Source organism: Mandrillus leucophaeus, unplaced genomic scaffold (genome assembly GCF_000951045.1).
Source record: "Mandrillus leucophaeus isolate KB7577 unplaced genomic scaffold, Mleu.le_1.0 Scaffold943, whole genome shotgun sequence".
Classification (NCBI taxonomy): domain Eukaryota; kingdom Metazoa; phylum Chordata; class Mammalia; order Primates; family Cercopithecidae; genus Mandrillus; species Mandrillus leucophaeus.
Genome location: NW_012110286.1, coordinates 556,104 through 582,014, shown reverse-complemented (window position 1 = coordinate 582,014; position 25,911 = coordinate 556,104). Strand labels below are relative to the sequence as shown.

Sequence of the window (25,911 nt, the reverse complement as noted above, 5' to 3'; positions counted from 1 at the left end):
ATAAATTACAGTTTTGATCCCCATAATGATGTCATTCACACTCATATGAGTTTTGATATGCTCACTAAATGAAAGAGAATGGGGTGTAATTATGCATAATGCATCTTTGCTCACAGGACTTTAGACCATTATCCTTTGCACATTAACATATGATGCCCAGCATTTGAACTTCTCTGTCATCTGTGGTCTTCTAATCAGGAGAAAAGCTTGCAACATTTGGGTGCTTATTCCTAAACACAGTTGCCTCCTAGTCCAGTTTTCTTTAGAAATTGGCTTGTGAAGCCATCCAATTTGTTCTCTTGAACAGGTGTCTGGAGCACTATAACCAATATTCAGGTTAGGAGAAGGGCTGAAACCACTTTATGACAGAGTTTACCAGAGTATAGCAAGCGTTCTGATGGAAGACAAGAAGTTTTAGACCGTATACTGATAATTCATTGAATTAATAGTTTTGGATTTCTTTGTATGTGAGGACAAACATAACAGGCACATTGAGTATATGAATTCATGGATATCATTGGCTAGGACAAGGCAGTTGGTGTTTGTAGAAAAAATCATTAGGTGGTGAAATGAAAATTACTTCCTTGATTCTCTTGTCTCAACCTCCCAGGGGCATAAACAGACTCTAGGTATTGGCATAACTGCTCTCCATAGATCATTCAGGTTTGGGCTGCCTGAATCTCAGTCTTCTTTAGTGAAAATGAGACCTTTTCCTGGACTAGTTCTTGCTACACCTCATTTTCCAAGTGCAAAGGCATCAATCATCTCCCTAATCAACTATAGGTTTTTGTTTCTCAGCTGGAAATGTGTTTCCCTTGTCTAAAGTGGAGCCCTGTCCCCTTCCCTGCTAAAAAGCCTCACATCATGTCACAGGCTCCCGTCATAGCATGATGCATTCTCTGTCCAAACCCAAGAGATGCGCCTGTCTTATTCCACTGTGCTTTCATTTAAAAAATACAAATAAAGCATATTTTTAAAAAATCACACCACTCCTGAAACAGTGTCTTCTAAATGTAACTTAAACACAATAGGCCAGTGATTTATTTATAAACGCTGGAAACCTTTCCTAATTTGCAATTATGTGCAAAACTCCATTGTGTGAAACATTGAAGATGAGATGAGTGAGAATCTGGATGGCCAATCAATATTTAGACAGATATTTAATCTTATTTTGTGTTACTGAGAAAGTATAACTTAAACAAAGATAGCACTTTCCATCCATCAGATGATTAAAAACTCTTACAGTACAAGTATTGGGATGTGTGGAAACATGGGAGCGCATGTGCATGGCTTGTGGCTTATAAATTAGTATAGCTATTTGGAAAAGCAATCTGGCAGCATCTAGCAAAATTAAAAATACAAACGCCTTACCACCCATTCTACTTATGGGTTTATATACATGGATATACATGGGAGAATGTCTATTACAGTATTGTTGGTAATGGCAAAACATCAGATATTTTGGGCACTAGAAAAATTGTGGTCTATTTATTCAAGTGAGTATTACATAAGTTTAAAAGAAGATAACTAGATATAAAATAAATAAACACTGATCTCAAAAACTTGATATCAGCTGAAGAAAATAAGTTGTTCAATGTGGCACACATTACAACATTTATGTAAGCAAAACCACTTGACGAGTGTGATGAGTGAATAAGCACTACTCTTATCCACTTAGATAACTCTAATACAGATTTTCCTAACTCCTGGCAACTTACATAAATTGTCTGCATCCTCAAGACACAGTTCAGGTTCTACCTCCTCCAGGACACCTCCTGGCCACAGTGATTCTTTTTATCCTCTGAACTTCTTAATAATGAATGCTTCCTACACTTTGGACTCATTTATCTGATTCTGTTCTTGCGGGAATTAGCAGTTTCCCCATATAGGATGCTTAGTGTTATTCTTAGTGCATAGTAAGTCCTCATTGACTATTAGCAGCTGTTATGATTTCAAATGCGTTTCTCCGTTTGTATAGCATGGTACTCTGCCACAGTAGATATACAAAAGATGTTCACTTTTGACTATGAAAATGATGACCACATATTTCGATTAATGATCTATTTTCCCAACTCACCTCCAGAGGTGGGGCTGCTGACACATTTTACAGGATATCCTAACTCGCCAATAAAAGCTGTGGGAATTCAGGAGTTAGACATTCACCAGTTCCACAAACTGAGTTCTGAGTGCTGCTCTCTGGAGGCCTCAGATATGCACTAACCCCAGCTCTAAGCTTAGCTGCTTCTAGATTCCCTGATGCTATAGCTAGGGCTCTAGCAAGATTTCCAAACCCTGTAGCCCACTGTCACTGAGAGAAAATTTAAGGCTTTTAGAAAGCAAATGTTAATCCTGGGACATTTTTCCTAAGACCTCGAAGACCAGGAGAACTCCCCCATTTTAGCAATATCCAAGGATGCACTTTTAGAGAAAAATGGGATAAGGAAGAACAAGCAGGGTAGATAGAAATGGGGAGAGTGTAGAGAGCAAGGGTAACATTTCTCAGCAGAACACTTCACGCCCACTGGGTGCAGAGACTGTAAGTAAGTGATCTCATTTATCACAACACTCAAAAGAGGGCGATGGAGCATCATCTTACCTTTACACATTAGGAAACTGAGGCCTTGAGATTAATTAATGTGTCCACCACTACATAGATAATTAGTGTTAGAATAAGGAATTAACTGCAGGTCTTCCTGGATTTAAAAACCTGTATTTGTGGCAGAAGTTAAATGTATTTGCTTCAGTTAGATTCATTTATATTGTATTTGATTTTAAGTGAAAACATGTTTCACATCCTTCTACGTCTAGGCACTTAGTTAATAATTTTGGGAGTTGAAAGAAGTGGTTGACTTGGAAAGGTGTGTATAAAGCTGATGGCTGCTCTGGACTATGGCCTCCACGCTCACAGGGTCTCAAGTTGCTACAACTGGAAAACAACCCTATCAACAAAAGAAATTCGGGGAAAGAAATAGACCTCAAAATCATTATTTTTCTGTCAACAGAATACTATGACAACCTTGTCAGGCATGAATATAGGAAGAAGATCCACTAAAATCAGCACATACATTTTGCTTAGGAAGTTGGAAGTCATTTTTCTGTCAACAGAATACTATGACAACCTTGTCAGGCATGAATATAGGAAGAAGATCCACTAAAATCAGCACATACATTTTGCTTAGGAAGTTGGAAGTCCTTTGTAGGCCATTCTTTGATTTCCCCAGGAAGGTTAGTTCTCTTCGGGGGTTTACAGTGGATGGCTTATTAAAAGCTACTTACTTTAACATGATTTCTAAGGATGTACACCTTCTTTGCAGTATCTTTTAACTCACCTTCAACTGAAGTAAAAACATCCCAAATAAGGTCAATTTTCATGTTTTTATTAATAACCCTGAGTTGAAGGTGACTTTCTCAGCTTACTCCTGTTATTTGCTGCAAATACTGACTGAAGTAATGTAGCAAACACACCACTGAAACTCTCAAGGGAGGAGACAATACTTAGCAATCGCGGAAAAACTGTTCCCAATTACGATGTTCCCTACAAACGCATCTCTTTCAAATAGTCAAAAAATAGCTGCAAACTTCAATTACCTATGTTTACAATGCTTATAATTCTCTTTAATATTTGAAATAGGATATAATATGAAATAATAGCAGCTCTTCTCCAATGAGTACAATCAAAAACAAAGAAAAAAATAAGCTCAAGTGGAAACAAGACTAAAGACAGAAGGAAGAAACTTTCCTATTTCAACAATTGAACTACATTACTTAAAAGTGAACCCTACAAGGGAAGAAGTCATACAAACACATCTTTTACAGACATCAATTGGTTAAGAGTCATTTACTTATAAAGCAGAATACTTCATAAATTATGCTCCCCCAACAGATAAATTACAGGTGCAACAGTTGAGAATATGACATTTAATAAATGAAACTCAATAAGGCCAATCGGCCTTTTAAGTCTCTTATAAATTAAATATTTACTGAAATAGAATGACTAAAGCCCTGTATTGCAAGGGTGATACATAAGTATATGCTGAAACTTACCCTGAGTCTTCCTACTAACAGCATATTAACTATCCTAATTTTAAGGCGCCATGACAGATTGAGAAAGTAATGTAGTATAAAACAAAAGACAATTGAGAACTATGGTGTCACATTATTACTTTGTATAGCCATCATCCTAGAGTTCTTGTTAAGGAAAAAAACAGTACAATGGTATTTTTGTTTTAATTTACTTTATAGAGGCATTAAATGTCCCTATACAATTATTTTTTGTTAAAATAGTTTTCTAGATTAATGATGGTCAATGAGGGTTAAGAATCACTATTTTGGTCTTAATGATATAGTCAACCACTAAGAGAGCCTTACAGAGTCAGATCACCCAGACACCTTGTGTTAATCTTCTATTCTGAAGAGGCATTTATGCCATTTCATCAAACAGATGGTACTCAAAAGTCCATCAGGAGTGTGCAGCTGAAAGTAATACTGGATATGTAGAAAAAAGGAAGTCTGAATTTTTTGCCAATTGTACAAAGGGTGGATTCAGGTGGTGAGCTGAAATGGTTTCTTTATTGCCTATTTGTTTTTGAATTAGGATAATAAGACTTTTCTTTCATATTCTGCAACTTGTGCTTATCAACATGTGACAATCAAGTGATAACTTCATATGCTTAATTTAAAATGCCTATGTATGCACAATACCACCTAATACATAGGACCCGAAACTTTTAGAAACCCGTGTCATTCATGTATTCCTTTATTGTATATTTATTGAGAAAAAAATGATACTGTGTTCACTGGGTACTGTTTTCGGTACTGGAAATATAGTAGTGAACAAAAAGAAACAAAAGTCTCTACCTTCAGAGAGCTGCTTCTCCTGTGGGGATTTCTGAATAAGAACCAGATGGAGCTTTATTTACTTTCCTTTATATACCTTTACTCATCATAAATAATTTGAAACTGCTACAGAGATAAGCATATACAACAGAAAACAATTAATATAGCTATGAAAAAAATAAAACTAAATAAAGAGTGATATGATAACCTTGGTGAACTTTATTTTTCCCTTGAATTTTTACGATGAAGGAAACTTGGTGAATTTTTAAGAAATCCAGATAAAATAGCCTGGAAGGTGATTGGAATAATTCAAAGGTAAAATAAACTGCAACTGATATTAAATAAAATTAAAAGTTGCAGTAAATTCAAAAACATACAAATCAAAGCCCCTTAAAACACTGATTTTTAAAAATCCAGAGTTGTTCCCCAGAATGTCTGTAAAGTTCTTAAAAAATTAAATTCTGGGACCCATCTCAGATCTTCTCAATTATAATCCATGTGGGGGTCTAAACATATGTATTTTGTTTCAGTATAGGACACGTTATTTTATTATAAAATTGAACCCAAGATGATGATAACTTAAACTACATCTTGATATACTTTAAAAAATAGATTTAGGGGGTACGATGCATCTTTGTTACATGGACATACTGCATAGTGCTGAAGTCTGGGCTTTCAGCGTAAACACCACCTGAATAGCGTACATTGTACCCAACAGGTAGTTTCTCATCCCTCACTCCCTTCCCATCCTTCCACCTTTTAACACACCAATCAAACATACGTATTTTTTAAAAGTTACAGTTCATTTAAAAACCACTGTCTGAAGGGTGGGATTTGATAGATGGCAGAGTGAGGAGCTAGGCAAATCTGCTTCCTCTCTAAAAACTTAACGGTAAAATATTGTCAGAACCCAGAGTTTTGGGACCCCGGTAATCAATCAGCATTAAGCAGTAACTTGAGAAATATTTATTCATGAACCACTGTTGCATGTGGGGTAGGAAATCTGTAAGAGTTATATGTATAAAAATATTGATAAATTTCTAAAGTGACTTATCTTAAATTTTATGATTATTTCTAGATATATAATACACATTAGCATCAAAAATGTTTATTAAAAACCTATTCAGGGATTGTGATGCTTCCATAATTAACACAGCATTTGCAAACACTTGCACATTTTTAAAGTGCTATTTACAGAGCTGATTTTCTTAAATAGGGAAGATATTGCATTTGAAACCTTATTTACAAGAGCTGCCAGGACACTTTATTTCAACATATGCTATTGTAGTCCAACTTTATGTCATAAAATATTCACAAACATAAAACTACAAGGATCATAATTAACTAGATTATACTGCACATGGAAAATCAGAGTATTAACATCACAGCCCTTGATTTTTTTATTTTTTAACCAACATTATTTAGTGATTACCATGTGCCAAACATTGTTAATTCCTGTACACGTATCAATTCATTTAATCCTCGAGACGCTCCTAAAATGGAGCTACTATTATCATGTCTGTTTTAAAAGATGAGGAAACTGAGAGGTAGCAAGAGGTTGAGTAACTTGCCCTAAGGCACTAAGAGGCAGTGAGAGACTAACTTGCCTATGGGTAATGGCATATAGCCTGGATTCAAATTAGCTGGCTCCCAAGCCTCATGCTCTTACCTACTCTGCTGTGTTGCCAGAGCTTGTAAACCTATGATCCTGTGTTGTGAGGCAAAATACCCAGAGGGAAATGAAGGCAGTTATTAAAGAAAAGAACACATCTTATTTTCTTTTAAATAGGTGCATACATATATACACAAATACGGGTCACACTCACATTCTGGCACAGTCCTCATATACACACAAAACCAAAAGAAGAAGATCACCAGAATACTAGGGATTTCAAGTTAAGCCTTTAGTGTTTTAGATTAAATTTCTAGTGCCTTACCTTAAAAACACAAAAATGAATCATCACAAATGCTGTATCATGGGCAAATGTATTGCATATATAATGTCAATCATAGGCAATACCAAAATATGTTGTTATTACATTAGCTATAATATTAGTATAACATGTCTAGTATACATATAGCCTTTATTTACCTGTTTGAATTATTTTATTTCTAATTTAAGGGGTCCCTCTTCAATCTTAAATAAACAGACAGCAATTTCATCTTCCAGAAGATTTGTTACCTAAATCAGTTTAGTCCCATGGTGTACCTGGCCTATAATATCATGCACTCCTGCGTTTCTCACCAAGTACCTTTGTTCCATCTACAGTGACGTTTGTCTTATTTTTCTGCAGATTTAAAGGTTTCATACATGAATTTGTTATTTTACCTGTTAGTGCTGAGATATTATTTTTCGAAAGAAGTTTTTATATCAACCAAACATGTTTTATATGGCTGAGATGTTCACGTCAGGACTCTTAAGACATCCTCACACATTTATCAAAAAATTATGATAGAGCTCCACTGAACAATGAAAATGCCAAGAGACATGAAATGGGATGAAATACAGGACTTCAGAAACCTCTCGTTAGTGAGAAAACACAGAGGCATAGAACGAGCACAAGCAAACGTCAATGTCGCCAATGAAAGACTGCAGCAGTTAAAAGAAAACTGGTAGCTAATGGCAGGCTAGATAAGAAGCAGCCCTCTCCAGTGAATCACATGACATTCCTTTCTGGGAACCCAGAGACTGTCCCACGCTTCCTAGTGTGCTTCTGAGCTAGGCTTTGCAGCAAAGAGACAATTTCGTTTAACTTTTTAATTAACGTGTGTCCTTGCTGATAGACACTGTGAATGAAGTACTTTTTCCTTCCCATTATAGCTTAGAGTTTAGATTTAATTACTGTGGAAATGAATCAAGAAACGTGACTTCGGGCATAGCATTTTAAATGTCGGCAGAGTAACCATATTAATTCTCTATTTTAAAGTATCAGTGTCATCCCATCTTTATGATGAGTGATGTGAAAATAACTTTAGAAAGGAGGTTACTGACCCAGAGACTCCGTGGGCCATGGGAATATCACCTAGTAGTTGTAATTTGGAAAGGTTTTGTTTGGATAATGAGTTAGTTTAATTTTGCGAGTACTCATAAATACTTATGCATCATGAAAATTTGTCTTACAGTGTTATATATGACATTTTCAGGGCCCCTTAACTTCAGCCAATCAGCTAACAAAATATATAATATCATATATAATCATGCATGTCATCAAATGTGTACACAGTCACATTTTCTGAAAACGAAAAGTTTAGAAAAGTAGCCTAAAATGAGTAGGGGAATACAGATAGAGATAAAAATATTATAGAGGTAGAGAAAATTATCTCTCTCTCATGTCATAAGCTATAAGCCATGAAAATACAGTAAAGTACTGAAATATTTAGTCCTTCAATAAAATATGTATTTTGAAAAAAAAAAAAAAACAACCCAAAATGACCTTAGATCAAAAAAAAAAAAAACTTGAAAAACATGTGAGATACCTTCTCATGCAATCCAGCGCTCGGATAAAGAAGTCCTTGTGTAACTGGTGCTCATCTCTCAAGATTGAGCATTGTTCAAGTGTCACTGACATCGATGTCCTGTCTTTGGCGCTTTTACAACACGTGAAACGAATACCATTTAGTTTGCGGCAAATCTGTAACATACGTAAAACGAATGTTTACTGTACATTTGTAATACGGTAAAGTGTTGGCCTCCTCCAAACACTTCTAGTCTAAACACATCAAATATAAATTTGGGTTTCTGTTAATTTATGGTAGTCAATTGGTTCAATCGGTCTTATCAGATGTAAAGGCATTACCTTTTCATTTCAAAAGCCAGTGCAATGGACCTAATTTATTTAATTATTTGTACATGAAGCGTGGAACCATTGAAGCCATATAAGATGTGAAATACCCAGCAGAGGACGCAGCACACTACCCAACGGGGTACCTGGTCTGCAGTGTATGACAATGCTAAACTAATTCCTGCTCAGAAACAACACCTTCATTGTAAAGAGGAAAACACAAACAAACCAACCAAACAAACAAACAAACAAAATCTATATTCCCTGGATTAAACAGTTGATTCCAATCATATATAGTTAATATTCTCTTATTTTACATTTAAGAAACATTTGCTAGTCTTGGTTTTATGTTATGAGATTTTAAACATTCTCATGGTGCCTCACAACAGACAAGGGAACTACTCATCAGTACTAAAAAGCAGAATACTAGAAATGGCCACTGTTTATTGCACATTGTGCTCTAGGGTACAACACTAAGAAATTTCATATACAGTTGCACTTTTTAATAAACTTCACAGGGGCTGGGCACAGCGGCTTATGCCTGTAATCCTAACACTTTGGGAGGCCAAGGCAGGAGGATCATTTGAGCTCAGGAGTTTGAGACAAGCCTGGGCAACATAACAAAGACTCCTCTCTATCAAAAATAATAATAATAAAATTAGCTGGGCATGGTGATGCATGCTTGTAGTCCCAGCTACTTGGGAGTCTGAGGTGGGAGGATTACTTGAGCCTATGATCATGCCACTGCATTGCAGCCTGGGCAACAGAATGAGACCCTGTCTCAAAAAACACCTCCCAAATTAAAAATAAAAATAAGTAAATAAATAAACTTCACAGGAACTCTAGAGGAAGGTATAATTATTTTCTTTTTATAGATGAGGAAACTGAGGTTTAGATGGGTTAAGTAACTTGCACATAACAGAGCAGAACCAGGATTCAAACAGAACTCTACTTAAGTTCAATAATCAAGTCTTTTAACTTCTGTTATGTTCTGTTTTCCTCTACAGTTCTTTCTTTTTGTTATTCTGATTTAAGTCAGAGAAAAATCACTGAGCATCAATACTCTCTTGTCTCATTGCCTTATGGTTAATAGGGAAATCATTCCATTTGTTTCTCTTCCATACCATGGCAGGGTTCTAATATGAAATACTAATAATCAACTTTGGCATTACAATGCTAATCAGTGTGCATTTAAAATAGATCTAATGTGATACAACAAAGGTCTTCTTTATTATCTGTCATCAAGCAGTCTTTAAAAGTTGTCTGCTTTTAAAAGAAGGTAAAATAATACAGCTAATCTAGAACTTATTACCATGTTTTAATTGTGATTCTGATACTTAAACTTGAATTTATACATCACTATTAATTTAGACCTTTGGTACTTCTATTTCCAATATAAGTGACTAGAAAATGTGAGAGCATGATTTCTCCATGCAATCTTTTTTACATCTAGAAAATTCTAATCCTTTCAAATAAACAGTATTTCATTTTTTAAAATTCTTAACTATATTCATAATAATAAAATAGACCATAATGGCTATTTATGAGATACGATTTTTAAATGGAATTAATATTCCTTAAAAATTTTTGTTACTATCATATGTACTTGTCCTACTTAGAATATTTAACGTTCTAAATTTAAAGTCTATTGGAGGTAAGGGCAGTTGATTTCTGTATTTCTACAATACCCGAACTATTGATTTAACACACTTGATTGTCCTTTGTCCTCTTTAAATGTTCACTTTTACTATTTAAACTTAAAGAAGATAAAACCAAATAACTTTATTTTTATTTATTTATTTATTTATTTATTTTTGAGACAGAGTCTCGCTCTGTCATCAGACTGGAGTGCTGTGGCGTGATCTCGGCTCACTGCAACCTCCGACTCCCTGGTTCAAGCGATTCTCCTGCTTCAGCCTCCTGCATAGCTGGGATTACGGGCATGCGCCACCACGCCTAATTTTTGTATTTTAGTAGAGATGGAGTTTCACTATGTTGGTCAGGATGGTCTTGATCTCCTGACCTCATGATTTGCCTGCCTCCGTCTCCCAAAGTGCTGGGATTACAGGCATGAGTCACAACGCCCGGCCACTTTATATTTTTCAATTAGAATGTAAAACATTAACTAAAGCAGTATTTCATTAAATAGATTTTTAAAAGGAAAATAAAATAAAAAAAATATTGACAAAATATTTCTGGAAAATATCAAAAGGAATTTCTATATTTCTTTATTTTAAAAGTTTCATTAAGGTCCATGATTTACAAATAGAACATTGAAACTGAGGCATTAGCCAACAGAAATGCTACTAATCATTTATTCAGTGGTGAATTGTGAGTAAATCATATTTGGTCAGTATATACATTTCAAAAAAATTTTTAGAAATGTGTGGGATTTATAGGAAAACTTTTTCATACATTAAAATGGGAAATTGCATATATTAAAAGAAAATACACATTTGTGTTTATATGTGTGTATCCTTAATTTATCTATTTACATAACTTCACAATATGTACATAATGACACACTTATGTTTGTAAATCGTCAGATGGCACAAGTATCAAACTATCTTCATGCCGTCGTGTTTTCAGTAAAATAGAAAACACAATTTATGACCTGCCATTGTGAAATTTTTGTTAGAATTAACAACCAGAGTGGTCTTTGAAGACACAAAGAGCAGCCACACTATTAAAAACAACCTTCATGTAATACAGTATGGCGCTAAATGGAACCAGTGTAAATGAGCTGCCTGAAAGCAACATTTCATATTGTTCTTCCCTGGGGCTCCAAGAAAGCAGGAAGGGAAACTAAAGAAGTTTTCCTCTGCCTTTCTTTTGGTAAATTATTTCATATGGGCTCATGGTAAATTATCCATTCCTTTTTCCCAGAAGAAAGTAATAATACTGAATTATAATTGAAGCACTGGCAGTAGGGGAAAACTTTCTGTTTTAAATGCTATGACTAGAGAATGAATAGAGTATGCTAGAAGCGTGGTTAACCTGAGCTCCAAATTATAGGAATAATACTGCAGAACTGCAAACATGGCATTTATCATAAAGATCTTTAACATGTACCTTTCCTGATGGAAGAATGCATTCCTAATGAAAGGATGTTGGGGTCTGAATGTTTAACACAATTCATAAATTTCATGTGAGCTATGCCTCAATGGTTACCAGATAAGAGCCTTAAACATACAGGCATTTTTTTTCTAATTCTTGTAGAAACCTGTGGTGAGAACACAGGCAGATCTTTTACCCCAAAGGCACCATTAAATGAGAAAGAGCTACACAAAATATAGCTCATTACCCCAGATCAATCCATCAGTAATGAATTCTATGCCAATATCTAAATTAACAAACACATTTATAAGCTTGTTAACTGAACAATATGTCCAGGAGCCTTATTGAAGCTGTGCATCAGAGATCTGATAACCACATTCTGTTGAAACCATATGTCTCTAAAGCAGCAGTTCAAAATCCTGGGTGATATGGGCAATTGACATTGCAACATGCAACATCAAGAAATTCACAGACGCTCCCTCAGAGTGGAGAACACATCCAAGGTTGGTAAGAATAGCAAGTGAGCAAGATTTTTTCTTGAGTGTATCTTCTTTCATGTTATGTTCTAGTCTATGGATAGAACTACCAACAAGAGTAAAAATGCCTAATCCACGGAATAATAGAAGATGACAGCTGGTAACCCCAAGTGCAGAGGTTGGACCCTGCACAATAGAGAACTGATAATATTTGCTGGTTATGACGTGGCAGGAAATAAGATTTGACATGAGAGTGCTTACCGTTGCAGCCAGCCACATAATTTCTACATTCTTTCTTTTTTTGGATTGGATATTTTGATGGAGATTTTCTAGTAATGCTTTTAAATCATTTTGTTCCTGAAAATGTGAAATATCTGAAGGAGGAAAAAAACAAAGGAGACAAATAAAATGAGACAGTGTTCACATTAAGCTGCCTATGGAGGTTTTTTCAATACATTTATTTGCAACCACAACTTTTCTTTTAGACAGGGTCTTGCTCTGCCTACCCAGGCTGGAGTGCCAGTGGGACCAAATCTCTGCTCCCTGCAGCCAAGCCTCAATCTCCCAGGCTCAAATGATCCTCCCACCTCAGTGCCCAAAGTAGCTGGGATTACAGGAGCATATAACCATACCCAGCTACTTTTTGTACTTTTTGTAGAGACAGAGTTTGGCCATGTCACCTAGGCTGGTCTCAAACTCCGGAGCTCAAACACACTGGCTGTCTTGGCCACCTGAAGTGCTAGGATTACCGGCGTGAGCCACTGCACCCAGCCTCAAACACAATTTTATAACAACAAATATCATTTGAAGCAGAGAGTATCTGAGGATAACCATACTTATTAATTTATCTGGTTTTATTCTTTACTTATAAATACGCTTAATTCTCTATTCTCTATTCTGTATAACTATGGTAATATCAAGTGGTCCTACAGTACTCTTTTACCAGCACTTTGGACAAAGATGACAACTTCTGTCTCACTTTAATGAAAGCATAAGACATAGATGTCATGAGATATAACTTTCCTTCTTTTTTTGCCATTGAGTAGCTAGTCTGAGTCAAGAGACTATATTAAATTGAACATCTCAGGGGTGGGAGAAATCTGAAAGTTCAAATAAAATACATGAAGTCAGTTGCTATACAGCAAGTTTCCTTGAACTCGGCACTATTAACTTCTTGAATCAGGTAATATTTTGCTGGGACGAAGACCATACTGTGCATTACAGGATTTTTCGCAGCATCCCTGGCCTCTACCATTCACGCGTCAGTAGTAGCTTTCCCAAGGTAACAGTAAAAACGGCCTTCAGACACTGCCAATGTTTCCTGACAGAAAAATATATCCTGCTTGAGAACCACTGCCAGAAAGCAGCACAGATATGATGGAAAGAGGAAAAACATGAGGTATAGTTCACAGTATGAGATAATTGAGTAGAAAGCAGGAAATTACACTGGTGGCTCAGATTTCTACATACTAACAACTAAAGCATGGGTAATAAATGGCATACACTTTATACTAAAAACAGAGACAATGTACATTATGACACAAACGTCCCCAAGACTTGGTGAGATGGGGTTCCAGATTACAGTGACAGAAACAAGAAGACTGTCTAAATGAATGGTTGGGTAAGTACTGTATAGTGTGAAAACACACTCTACTGTTGAATCCATAAACTGAGAGAGAAACTCCTGAGAGCTTTAACTAAGACTAAAAACAGGAGAAAATACAATGGACTACACCTACATTACCAAGTTTCACTGAAGAAATAGATGACATAGTCCTTTCAAGTTCACAAAAACTGACACAAATGAATTTTAGTAGTAATGAGGCTTTGTACTTTTTCAAATTTGTACCAGATGTTGCAGTTTAGCAAAACAATATTTCTGAATAGTTCTAGTTTGTGACTTTAGCTCCAGGGAAGAGAGGAAGTATCCCAGTGAACTATACTAGTGATTAAGAGCGGAAGTGGTTGGTAAGGTTGGAATTTCCATTGAAAAGAATCATATCTCATCTTGGATTTTATGATTACAGAATAGAGGAAGGTTGGGTACAATCCAGATAGGTTGAGGGAAGTGAGATTCAAAATCATCATATAAAATATATGCATGATTCCACTGAATTTGTTTCTAAAAGGGAAAGTTGTCAAAAGTCTAATCTTTACTATTTAACTACAGATAATTCTCATAAAAATGAGAAAGTTTGACTGAAGACATTGCATTGCGAGGTAGAAGCTTCTCTGATATACAGGAATTTTAACAGGACACAGCCCAAAGATAGCCTGAAGAGAAAGGGAAGGAGGCCATATATGGAATGCCTTGAAGGGAGTTATAAAATCAGACCAGGATTTGGTGGCTAATCAAAGAAGGTAAGGACAATAATGCTGTCTTTTAATTTATAATCATGGCATGCAAGAAATAAGAAGTTAAGTCCACCATCCCTGCTTTTAATGTTGATAAATGGCAACCAAAACAAACCCAGGGGAAGCCATAAATTAGAATTATAAGCAGCCATTAAAATTATGTGCAGGTATATCAGTGACATAGAAAGTGTCCTTGATATTGCTGAAAAGAAGAACTGGTCAGATTAATGAAAGAATGTATTTGTGTAACAATGTGTGTGTGTGTGTGTGTGTGTGTGTGCACGTGCACATGAATGCCTGTGTGTATGTTGGCTTCTCTTGGCATATGTATACAGGCAGAGTGAAACATTAGATATTAACAGTGGCCATCTTTAGGTGTGCAACTTAGTGTAATGTTTCAACTGCCTTTTCATATCATTTGAAATGAACATATATTGTTTTTAAATAATAAGATGATTTTAAGAGTAATGGGAAACAGAGAATGTGCATGAGAAAAGGAAAGAAATTAAATTCTTTTTTTTTTTTAAGATTCATGGTAGAACAGTTCATTATATCCTGAAGAACCTAAATTCTTATGATATAAAGACCTGAATTCAAAATGTCCACAGTCTAGTAGGGTGGGATGGATATTTAAACTATTATTAAATATAGGAAAGTATACTGCAGACTGTGACATCACTCAGTAAAGATTTGTGAAGCAAGGGAAGCACTGGACAATTCTATAAGAATTGGTGCACATGGGAGGGCATCTAGCAAAGATAATGCTTTGTGTCTACCAAGAGCATTTGAGGCTGAGGGGCAAATAGCAAAGGCACAAGGCATGAGCCAGTACTGCAGAAACAGAGAGTGTGCGGTTCACAATGTCCTTAGAGTGGATAGTCCTGGGGCAAGATTTATGAAGGAGAATCATGTTCTGCAATGCTGGGGAATCTGGGCTTCATCCTAGAAAATGCGGGCAACTGGTAAGTTTTAAACAAGGGCTTAACCCCTTCTGGAAAGCTCCTGAGTTTCTTTCTGAAGTCAGGCTTGTACAAATGGCTCTCAAATCATTTTGAAAGCAATACAGAATAAGAAGTTTCCTTTAACTCAAGATGAAGACATCACACATGTTCTGGAGAGCTGATGCATAACAATGCAATTTTAATCAGCAATACTTTATAATGTATTTGAAATTTGCTAACAGAGTGGATTGTAAATGTTCTCACCACACACACACACACACACACATATATACACACACACACACAAAATGATAACTATCTGAGGTGATGAAATAGTAATTAGTTTCACTATGGTAATTATTTAATAATGGATACGTGTAACACATGATCAAATTGTATGCCTTAGGTATACATAATCCTTAATTATAAAAAATACCTCAATTTACAAAAAAAAGCTTAATTTACATAATATCTCACAGCAGTCATACACACACACACCCCTCTGTAACAAAAATTTTATGAAATAATATTTACTTTTAGTGCATGCCTTGTACCTGAAATTTTCTATTTCATAATTTTTGAAAAATTGTAGTTCCAACACACCACATTTATTTAACATGTCATAGGATTAAGATAAACCATTTGGAAAGCCCTGATTTAGGGCAACCCTATGTCCAAAGTGACTGGGGCTGAAGTGACTTTTTCACAAAGTTCATAGTGAGAGGAGGAGTCAAGGCTAAAACTTTGTCTCTTAACTGTTGTACCCGTAATTTCTCCAAAATCTCTGCTGATGTTTTTACCATTGGTACCACTAAAACCAGCTCTGGTATTAACACAATAGGCCAAATTCTTCAGAATGCTGAGACTCCAGAACAGAGCATGATTTATCAAAATAATTTTGTTTCATTGTAGACATGGAAATGTTTTAATAAGCCATTTTAAACAGACTATAGGGATCCTAAATGTAAATCAAGCACTTGGCCATCGTTTCCCCATTCTCACCTCATAAAGAGAGTGTGTTAGAATCGACAGGCATGATGTCTCATGGAAATTTCACTCCCTCTCCCATGGTGTGCTTCTTACAAGAAAGTAATTTTGATGTTTTTTTTTCCGTTTGTTTTTTGTTTTTTATTTTTACATTTTTAGGCCACTATTTCTATTTCTATAGTGACAAAACTTGCTTTATTCAGAGCACACCTCTGTCAACCTAATACTTTGGTTGCTGCCATTTTATTTTTTTTCCAACCCAATAAAAATTGCAGACCACAGAAATTCAAGTCTGGTTCAGGAAAGCAGTACAATTAATAATAGCCAGTTTGTTAATAGGTGAGATTTCAAGATGTCGTGATAGATCCTGATGTATCAACTGAAAATTGTGGTGTACACAGAACGTGAATTGGTTTTAGGCTTAGACTGTGTCTCCTCAAATGTAGATATAGCCAAAAAGTCTTGATTTTGCTACTCATTCCTGCAAATTTAGACAGCACAGCTGAGTCTCTATGCATATGTCCATAATAGTATTCTTTTTTTTTTGGAATGGAGTTTAAGAAAGTATTCAGAGATAAAAGTTACAAGAATGTTTACTGCATTACTGTTTATAATTTTAAATAGCAAAAAAGCTTTAAAATGTTCATAAAGAGTAAGAATAAACCAATATATTAATGCAAAGTAATATAAATAAAAAGGATACACAAATGCCATATGTGTCAACATGGATATATCACAAAAACGATATTGAGCAAAAAAGAATGAATTATAGAAAGATGCATCCAAAGTAACAGTAGTCATACAGTTAAATGTGCAAAACTGTACCATATTTTAATGGATATATAGAGTAAAATGTGTATGAGGATGTAAACATCAAATTCAGGGTATTGGTGTTCTCATAGGAAGGGAGGGTTAAGGGTGGTAAGCCGGAGGGGTACAAAGGGAGCTTTCACCCTATCTGTAAATACCTGTTTCTTATGAAAATTCCAAAGCTGAGCAATGGGTTCCCAAATGTGTGCTATTTATGATTTGTTCTTTTTTGTTTGTTAGAAACTTTTATAATTGCTTTTCAAAAACAGCACTGAGCCAAGATTCCAGGAAAATGATTTCTAATGCCAACTCTCCTGCTGCTTTGACGTGTAGTCTTGGGCAAATTGCTTAACACTCTGTCCCTATTTCCTCAACTGCGAAATAAGGACAAGAATCCGGTCATGCGTCATTGACTAGTAGTGGAAAACAATGAATAAAAGCCTTGGCAGAAAAGGCTACATTATTAAATTCTGTGTCACCTCTGAAAAACAGAAGAAGATATTAGTAGCACTTAAAAAAGAGTTCATAGCCTCAGAAGGGAAGCTACTTTCTCAGGTAAAAGTCAGAATGTATCCAAAGTAAGAAAAAATCTCCTCACACACATGCAGTTACATACCCCAGTCACAAACATTCACAAACCCTGCGACTGTTCTCCCACCTCCCCAATGGAACACAACAATCAAGTTGAGAGTCAGGTGTTAGGACCTATTTCCTCCTTGTTAGGTCAAATAGGTTTCTTCAATAAAAAGAGCTCTGAATATGACATTGACCTGAATCACAGGCAGGGTATTAATAAGGAAACAGGAATGGAACCATGGCCTTTTAGCTCACTGAACTGTGATGCTAATGATGTCAAATAGCTTCATTCTCTTATGGCCAAATAACTGTGTAGCCAGAAACTGTTCCAAGATGAATCAGAAATTATGGTTGCCTTCCCAGTTCCTAATCTACTCATTTCCCACACGAAGTGGCAGATACAAAATTTCCATGGGAGGCACCACACTCTCACTCTGACATCCATTGGTGTGATCCATACCCCTTGAAATCAAGACTAGTTCAGGAATGGACATGATCTAAACCAGATGGCACTAAACTCTCATCTCAGCAACTGTTTTAAGGATATGCAAGTGGCCTGTGGTATTCCAGTTGAGCGAAGCTCGGGAAGAGGAAAGGAACCTCTTCTTAACCCTTTGGTTGAGTGTGGGGTTAGCTCATGACAGCCATCTTTTAGCCTTGAGGAGACCAGATGTAGGATAAAATTAACATGATAAAAGATAAGATCAGCCTAATGATAAAATACAAAGGAGATTTTTGTTTGTTTGTTTGTTTTTGTTTTCTTGAGGCAGAGTCTTACTTTATCACCCAGGCTGGAATGCAGTGCTGGGATCTCGACTCACTGCAACCTCTGCCTCCCTGCTTCAAGGGGTTCTCCCGGCTCAGACTCCCGAGTAGCTGGGCTTACAGGCACCCACCATCATGTCTGGCTAATTTTTGTATTTTTGCAGAGACGGGGTTTCACCATGTTGGCAGGGCTGGTCTCAAACTCCTGACCTCAGGTGATTCTCCCGCCTTGGCCTCCCAAAGTGCTGGGATTACAGGTGTGAGCCACTGTGCCTGTCCTGAGATATGTTTTATACTGCTGAGTCACTGAACCAACCTTCTCTTGAAACCTACTTTACTGCTAGACTTTTCAGTGAGGTTTATCAGCAAGTTTTCTTTATTGTTTAAGCTAGTTTGAATTAAGAGTTTTTGTCACTTGCAATCAAAAGCATTCTAAGGTAAGTAAATTGTTATATACGTATCTTAAACACCGACCAGCCATAGTACAAATGTGTACTGTTGATTTAAAATGAGGAAAGGACAAGTCAGAGTATTTCTGGAGGGCAGCAAATCTATCACACCTGCAGTGATGGTTTTAAAACATGGTCCTACATTCTTCAACACTTTTTGTTGAGACGTGGAATGTATGTCTCCTCAGGTTGAATCTGGGTGGGCTTGTGACTGTCTTGACTAATGATGTATGACAGAAGTAATGCTCTGTGGCTTCTGAGGCCAGGTCTGAATTGATTATGCCTCTCCTGCTTAATTCTCTTGGAACTTTGCTGACTGTATTCCTCATTCTGAGATGCTCCCTATAAGAACCCAGCCACTATGCTGGGAGAAGCCCAAGCCACATGGAAGGTCTTGTTTAGGTGCTTAAGTCAACAGTCACAGCTGAGCCCAGCCTTTGAATCAAGTTAGCCCAGGTGCCAGAATGTGAGTACAGAAACCTCCAGATGCCTCCAGTTCTCAGCCCCTAGGTACTCTTCCTTCCATCTGAAGGTCATGGACATCGTGGAGCAGAGACAAACCATCCCCAGTTTCCCTTTCTGATACCTAACCCACAGAATCTGTGAGCACAAATAAAATCATTCTGATTTTATAACAGTAAACTTGAGGTAGCTTGTTATCTGGCAACAAATAACTAGAATAGAACAGCTAAAATTAAAACAATTTAAAGAGCTTGTACTTCCAAGTGTGAAAAAATTAACATGATGAACAGTGCTTTCACTGCCTACTCTGGTGAGTACTATATTCTGTAATATCAAGTCTCTTCTACAATTAATTCTAAAATAATTATAGTTAATTGTACCAGCAAGCAGACAAATGCAATTAGGTAAAAGCCATTGAGATATCTTAAAATTGAAAATTATGTTGTTCTAGATGCTGTAAAATCTTGAAAAATAAGAAAAGACAAAACTCCACCGAAACCAGCTTTATTAAAATTGCATTTCTAATTTTCAATTTATGAAGATGGCAATACAAAAAAAAAAATCAAATGTCAAGATCCCAACCTGGTCTGAGTTGAATATTTTTGACCTACACATTTTCAGTGTCTTGTCTTAAACAAATTTCAAGGTTGCATCACCCACGGCAAAAGGAAAAAACAAACTTTAAAAGTAATTTTTAAATTATATTCAAAACAATGTATTAAAAATTATTTGAAATTTCCTCAATCAACATTGTACATTGGGGACTATGGAATATGGTGTGCAGGGAGAAGAATATAACGATAACATATTTTTTCCTGCTTATATTTTTTTAAAGACAGAATTCATAATTTGATTCCAGAATTTCCAAACAATTTAAAGTCATGTCAAAAAATCTAAAGATGATTTGTTAAATGGCTCTCCAACTCTAAACTCTAGTCTCCTCAGGATGTCTAAGATAGTTCAAGCACAGATGATAGAGCAGAATGGGAAAGAAAATAGGAGTACGAGAAGGGCTTAACACAAATCCCCAGTTCAGTCTTCTTGTGAGCCAAGTTAAACTGGGTGAACAACTACTTTTGCCCATACTCAAGTGGCCTAGGTGCTGGCACCTAAGGCAGTTGAATGGCCTCCTTTGTTTCACCTAGTCAAACTCCCTAGTCCCTGCATTTTACTCCAACAATAGCCCTAGCAATAAATGGCCCACTGAAAGTGCGTTCTCCACACAGACGTCTGAAAAACAGACTAAGAATGGATTTCTTAAAATTTAGGCAGAGAAGGAATACAACTTTTGAGGTGATTTCAGTGCCCTACCTTCCTGACCGTGCAAGAGCCAGACTGCTAGTGAAATACACCAAGGTCAGATGGCAGCCCAGGGAGGCAAACACATAACAAGCCCTTCTCCAAAAACCAAGGGCTCACCTTTTCCATGCCTCTCCTGTTGCCTATAATGTGGAAGGAATTAAATCACAAACTGTAAGAAAGTCAGAGAAAAGAGGAGATGGTTGAGAAGATTGGGGCTTTTTCCAGTAGTCACCATATGTGGTCTACCTCTTCAGGCTCTTGCAGGCAAGGAAGAATTAGGTCTTGAATATTTCTTACTATATAGAATAAGTTAAATGAATAATTTCTGAGATATTAGGAAAGGCATAAATGAGGTAAAATACAGGAAGATGATGAAAATAAAGCTGTGTTGGAAGGCTCCAAAATGAGGATAGGGGTAATAAGAATACGAAATCTACAATTTATTCCATTCATATCGCTCCCTTTTTTGACTTGATGTGGTCTCTGATTTGGTAATCTGGGACACTCATATATTTACAGTTTATCAATGGCAACAAAACATATTAATCTATTAATGTGCTTGCACTGTTATTTTCTGACCCACTTGATAAAGATAACTTTATCCTTGAGACTTCAATTTCTCACCCTTACTTAGCTTCTAAGGAGAGTTTCACTCTATCTGACATTCTGTGATGCAGAATTAGGATGACAAAATAAAGGTGAAAGAAAAAGTGGCCTGGAAACAAAAGGCCTTGCAGTTGTGGTTCAGCGAGGAGGAGAATGGTAAATAAAGAGTGAATGTTTGGAAGAGTACTATGCCAAATAGCTGAGTGAATTACACAGTTGGAAAACTGGATCTAAAAAGTGAAATGAGAATTTGTTAATTGTCTTTAATCTGATGTTTCATTGAAGGTTAGAACTAATGTAGTCAACCTTTAATTGTTGGTCTGATTGAACATCATACTATGATAAATATCTGAATTTAACTTCTTGTTAACAAGAAGTTTAACAAGGATTTAACAAGAAGTTAAATTTATATATTTATTTCCAAAAAGGATGGTGAGTCTTAATATTTTCAGTATCCATCTTACTTTGCAGTGTGGGACCAAAGAACTTATCCTAATGATGATTTCAGGAGCTCACCTATAGAGGCATTCCAGAAAGAAAAAAGTATGCTTTGTTTGAAAGATTATCAGAGAATCAGTGATTTCATGAAAAAAATAAGATAAGTCAACATAGATTGCAAAGATTACAGAAATGACAGAGAAGGAGAGAGACTATTGGATAGAGAAGAGATGAAGTTTCGTTCAAACTACTGAAAAAACTTCACGATCAAATTTAACTAGATTGTTGTTTGTTTCTGTTGTTTGTACACAGCAGATATATGACTGTGTTGAAAAGCTGAAAGTGTACCACAATTATCATCTTAACCATCTCTCTAATATTTATAAGTACATGTGACACTTTTTAGTCACAGAAATTGACAGTGGAAATTTTAATACTAACTTCTTTTCCCTGGTGAGATAATGGTAGAATGTACTTTGAAATACAAGGTATATACAAAGTAATTATTCTGATTTGGCTGACAATGAAATGCAGGCATTGAAAACACCAAGTGACTCACCTAAGTGAGCTTTCAATTGAATTTATGTCTTTTGATTTCATGCCACTAAGTGCAGACTTACTAGACTGGTATACTGGGAGGCCAGCCAATCTTTGATGAGTAGTAGAATCTGGAATGCAAGAGTTAGACATTCAAAAAAGATGAGCGCCTCAGTCAAGAGGAAATAATGAAGAAAATGTAAGGCTAATTGAAAGGCAAGACATCTAAGTTTGTGCCTACACATACTACAGCAGAATAAGGCTACCTAAAAGATTTGATGACTATAATTTATGAGGACCACCGAGTAACATAGATAGTAACATAGATCGATGCCTGGTTGGCCAAGCAGGTGGATCTTTGTATGTGTGTATGTGTGTCTATCTTTGCTGCCTGTACTGCTGTTTGTATTTCATAATTTGATGTAGTCTAAAATTTAAGGGACATTAAAATTCTATGTCTGTGATTTAACATGCATTGAGGAAATAAAAATTGGATATTATTTCTTCTTACTTTTTCTTTTAAAAAGCAACAGAAGTACTTCAAAAGATAGTAAAAAATTCTCTCAATCTTTTTAATGCTAAAAAGGATTAAAAACTTCAAAAGGTTAGTACATCAGAGTTTCTTCTGCAATTAGTTTAAAATAAATTTGTAATTACAAGTGTTTAAAAATATATGTATGGAAAATAAAAGCATGGTGCTGGAAATATTCAAATATTTAAAAATCTACAATCTTAAATTCAGTGCAGAAGCCATTAGACAGCAATGGTGGAGCAGCAGCATATAAATTAAAAGAACATTTGACTGGGAGTCAGAGAACATAGAATTTAGTCACTGTTCTCCTACTAAAGGGTATGTGAATGACCCTAAGTCCCTCATAGCAAATGATGGGGTTGGACTAGGTCAATATTTCTTAAACTATGTCCTGGGGAACACTTACTTAAAAAAAATGAAAATGAGGGTTTCAGATAATTTTTTCTATTCCTGTAATGAAAAAAAAAGCTATTTTAAACAAAATTAATTTAGATACTATAGATTAGGGTTAGCAAACTATGATTTGCAGGCTAACCCCAGGTCACACATTTTTTTTTATTTTTGTAAATACATTTTAATTAAAACTCAGTCATGTTCATTTTTTAATTTATTTTATTTAAATAATTTATTTTTTTGAGACAGAGTTTCACTCTTGTTGCCCAGGCAGGAGTGCAATGGCGCGATCTCAGCTCACTGCAACCTCCCCCTTCCTGGTTCAAGCAATTATCCTGCCTCAGCCTCCTGAGTAGCTGGGATTACAGGAGCCCGCAACCATGCCTGCTAATTTTTTTGTATTTTTCAGTAGAGACAGGGTTTCACCATGTTAGCCAGGCTGGTCTCAAACTCCTGACCTCAGGTGATCCACCCGCCTCAGCCTTCCAAAGTGCTGGGATTATAGGTGTGAGCCACCACACCCGATCTGATTTACATATTGTCTATGGCTTATTTTACACTATAGTAGCCAAGTTGAGTGATGACAGAGATCATATGGCCCACAAAGCTAGAATTATTTACTATCTGGCTCTTTACAGAAAAAGTTTGCCAGCCATCCTGCAGACTTTCTCAGAACCTTCAATGTGATAATGTGAATTCCAAAATAATGTCACTATTTAATCTTTGTATCACTCAACAATTATTAACAGAAATAATGTTACTTTTCATAGTCTTCATTAAATTACTTCCAAGATCCAACAGCTTATACCATGCATTCAACAAATGTTAATGGAATAGAAACGACGTGCTTGTCCTCCTGGAGCTTACATTCTGGCAAGGAGTCACTGTCAAATAATGTAAATGACATATTGCATGCTGCATGATGGTAGAGGCTATAGAAGAAAATTAAGAGAGAAGAGTTCCAGGGGGGAAGCGGTTGCAATTTCAAAGAGGGTGTTTAAGAAAGGCCTTACTGAGAAAGTGACATTTAGGTAAAGACTTAGAGGAGGTGAGTGAGTGACCTCTAAGGGGCAAGGCATTTAAGACAGAGCAAAGAGTCACTAAAAAGTCCTAAGAAACAGCAACAGGTCCATGTGCGGCAGAAGTCAGTGTGGAGCAGAGTAAGGAAAGAGTGAGAGAAAGAGGTGGAGAGGGATCAAAGGATCAAAGGGGTTGACGGTGTGGTGCCTTAGAGGCCACCGTAAAAATGTAGGTTTTTATTCTGAAAACAAACAAACAACAACAACAAAAACAACACAACTAACAACATTGGGGTTTATTGGAAGAGTTTTAGGAGACACATAATGAGACTTTCATTTTAAAATAGTCACTTTGGATGTAGTGGATATGAGTGGACTGAACGAGAAGCGAGAGAAGAAACAAAGACGCTAGGAGGAAGCTGTTGCCCATACCTAGAAGAGGTAAGAAGGGTTGTAGCAATGTAGGTGGTAATAACTGGTGGCATGTATTTTGGAAGTGGAGCCAGTAAAATTTTCTGATGGACTGGAAAGGGGATGTGAAAGAAGGGACTCAAGGGTGGCTATTTTTTTCCCCAAAGCAACTAAATCGTTGAAATTGATATAAATGTAGATGGGGAAGACTGTAGGAAGAACAGCTTTTTAAGGGCTTATCAGGAACAAAGATTAAGGTGTTAAGCAGGATACAAGAGGTTAAGAAAGAGAGATGGGCTGGAGATGTAGATATGAACATGGATAGTTAATAGCAGGTATTTAAAGTAACTAGGCTGTGTTCAATTGGGGAGCAGAGTAGACATCCGTGGACTGAATCCTAGGCCACTCCAAAATTAGACGTTGGAAAGATAATGAGGAATAGAGATTTAAAAGAAGCAGCCATAGAGCAGGAGAAATCACAGACTGTGGTGGCTAAGAAGCCAAGTGACAAAAGAAGGAAAAAATAACCATGTCACACTTGTTACTAGATCAAGGAAGATGAGGGCAAATGACTGAGCACTGGGTTTAACAATGTAGGCTCTTGATAGAAACAGTTTCCACGAAGTTACAAGGGTAAAAGACTTACTGGAATGAGTTTAGGTGAAAAAATGGGTGGTGAAAAATTTTAATTCCACTTTTATCTACTCTTTTTGGGACATTTTCAAACTTAAGCTTGTCCTGCAGTATTACATAATATTTCTCTCTATTTCCAATCTCTCTTACACATTTGTATATGTCTATGTAATGACAAATATGAATATATGAAGAATTCCTCAGCGGTCTTGATGTTTCCAAATATTCATGTTTTAAATAAAATATGCAAAATATTTGGATAACTGACTGGATTTTTCATTTATATATTTGGGTGTCTACATGGTATGACAGTTGAGATGTTTATAAAACAAAGTTATTAAAAGTAAATTTTGTTTATTACTCTATAATAGTCTAATGTATAGTTTCTGCTGGAATGATATTCATGTGTTAATTTAAGAAAATCCTTGTATCTTCTTATATCTTTAAATCCTTATGTCTTCAAGTTTATTAAAAATACCATATAGGCTGGGCATGGTGGCTCAAGCCTGTAATCCCAGCACTTTGGGAGGCCGAGATGGGAGGA

The 25,911-nt window shown here is 36.1% G+C and overlaps 1 protein-coding gene across 2 annotated transcripts in view; it reads right to left on the bottom strand.

Moving 5' to 3' along the window:
- Nucleotides 1–25,911, bottom strand: part of INPP4B (inositol polyphosphate-4-phosphatase, type II, 105kDa) — a 501,991-nt gene that overhangs the window by 52,692 nt on the left and 423,388 nt on the right. For both annotated transcript variants that reach the window (XM_011970320.1, XM_011970321.1), the window contains 2 exons: nt 12,413–12,525; nt 8,314–8,468 (listed from right to left, as the gene is read on the bottom strand). In XM_011970320.1, the coding sequence (XP_011825710.1) occupies nt 8,314–8,468; nt 12,413–12,525 (268 nt within the window). The remainder of the gene's footprint in view (nt 1–8,313; nt 8,469–12,412; nt 12,526–25,911) is intronic.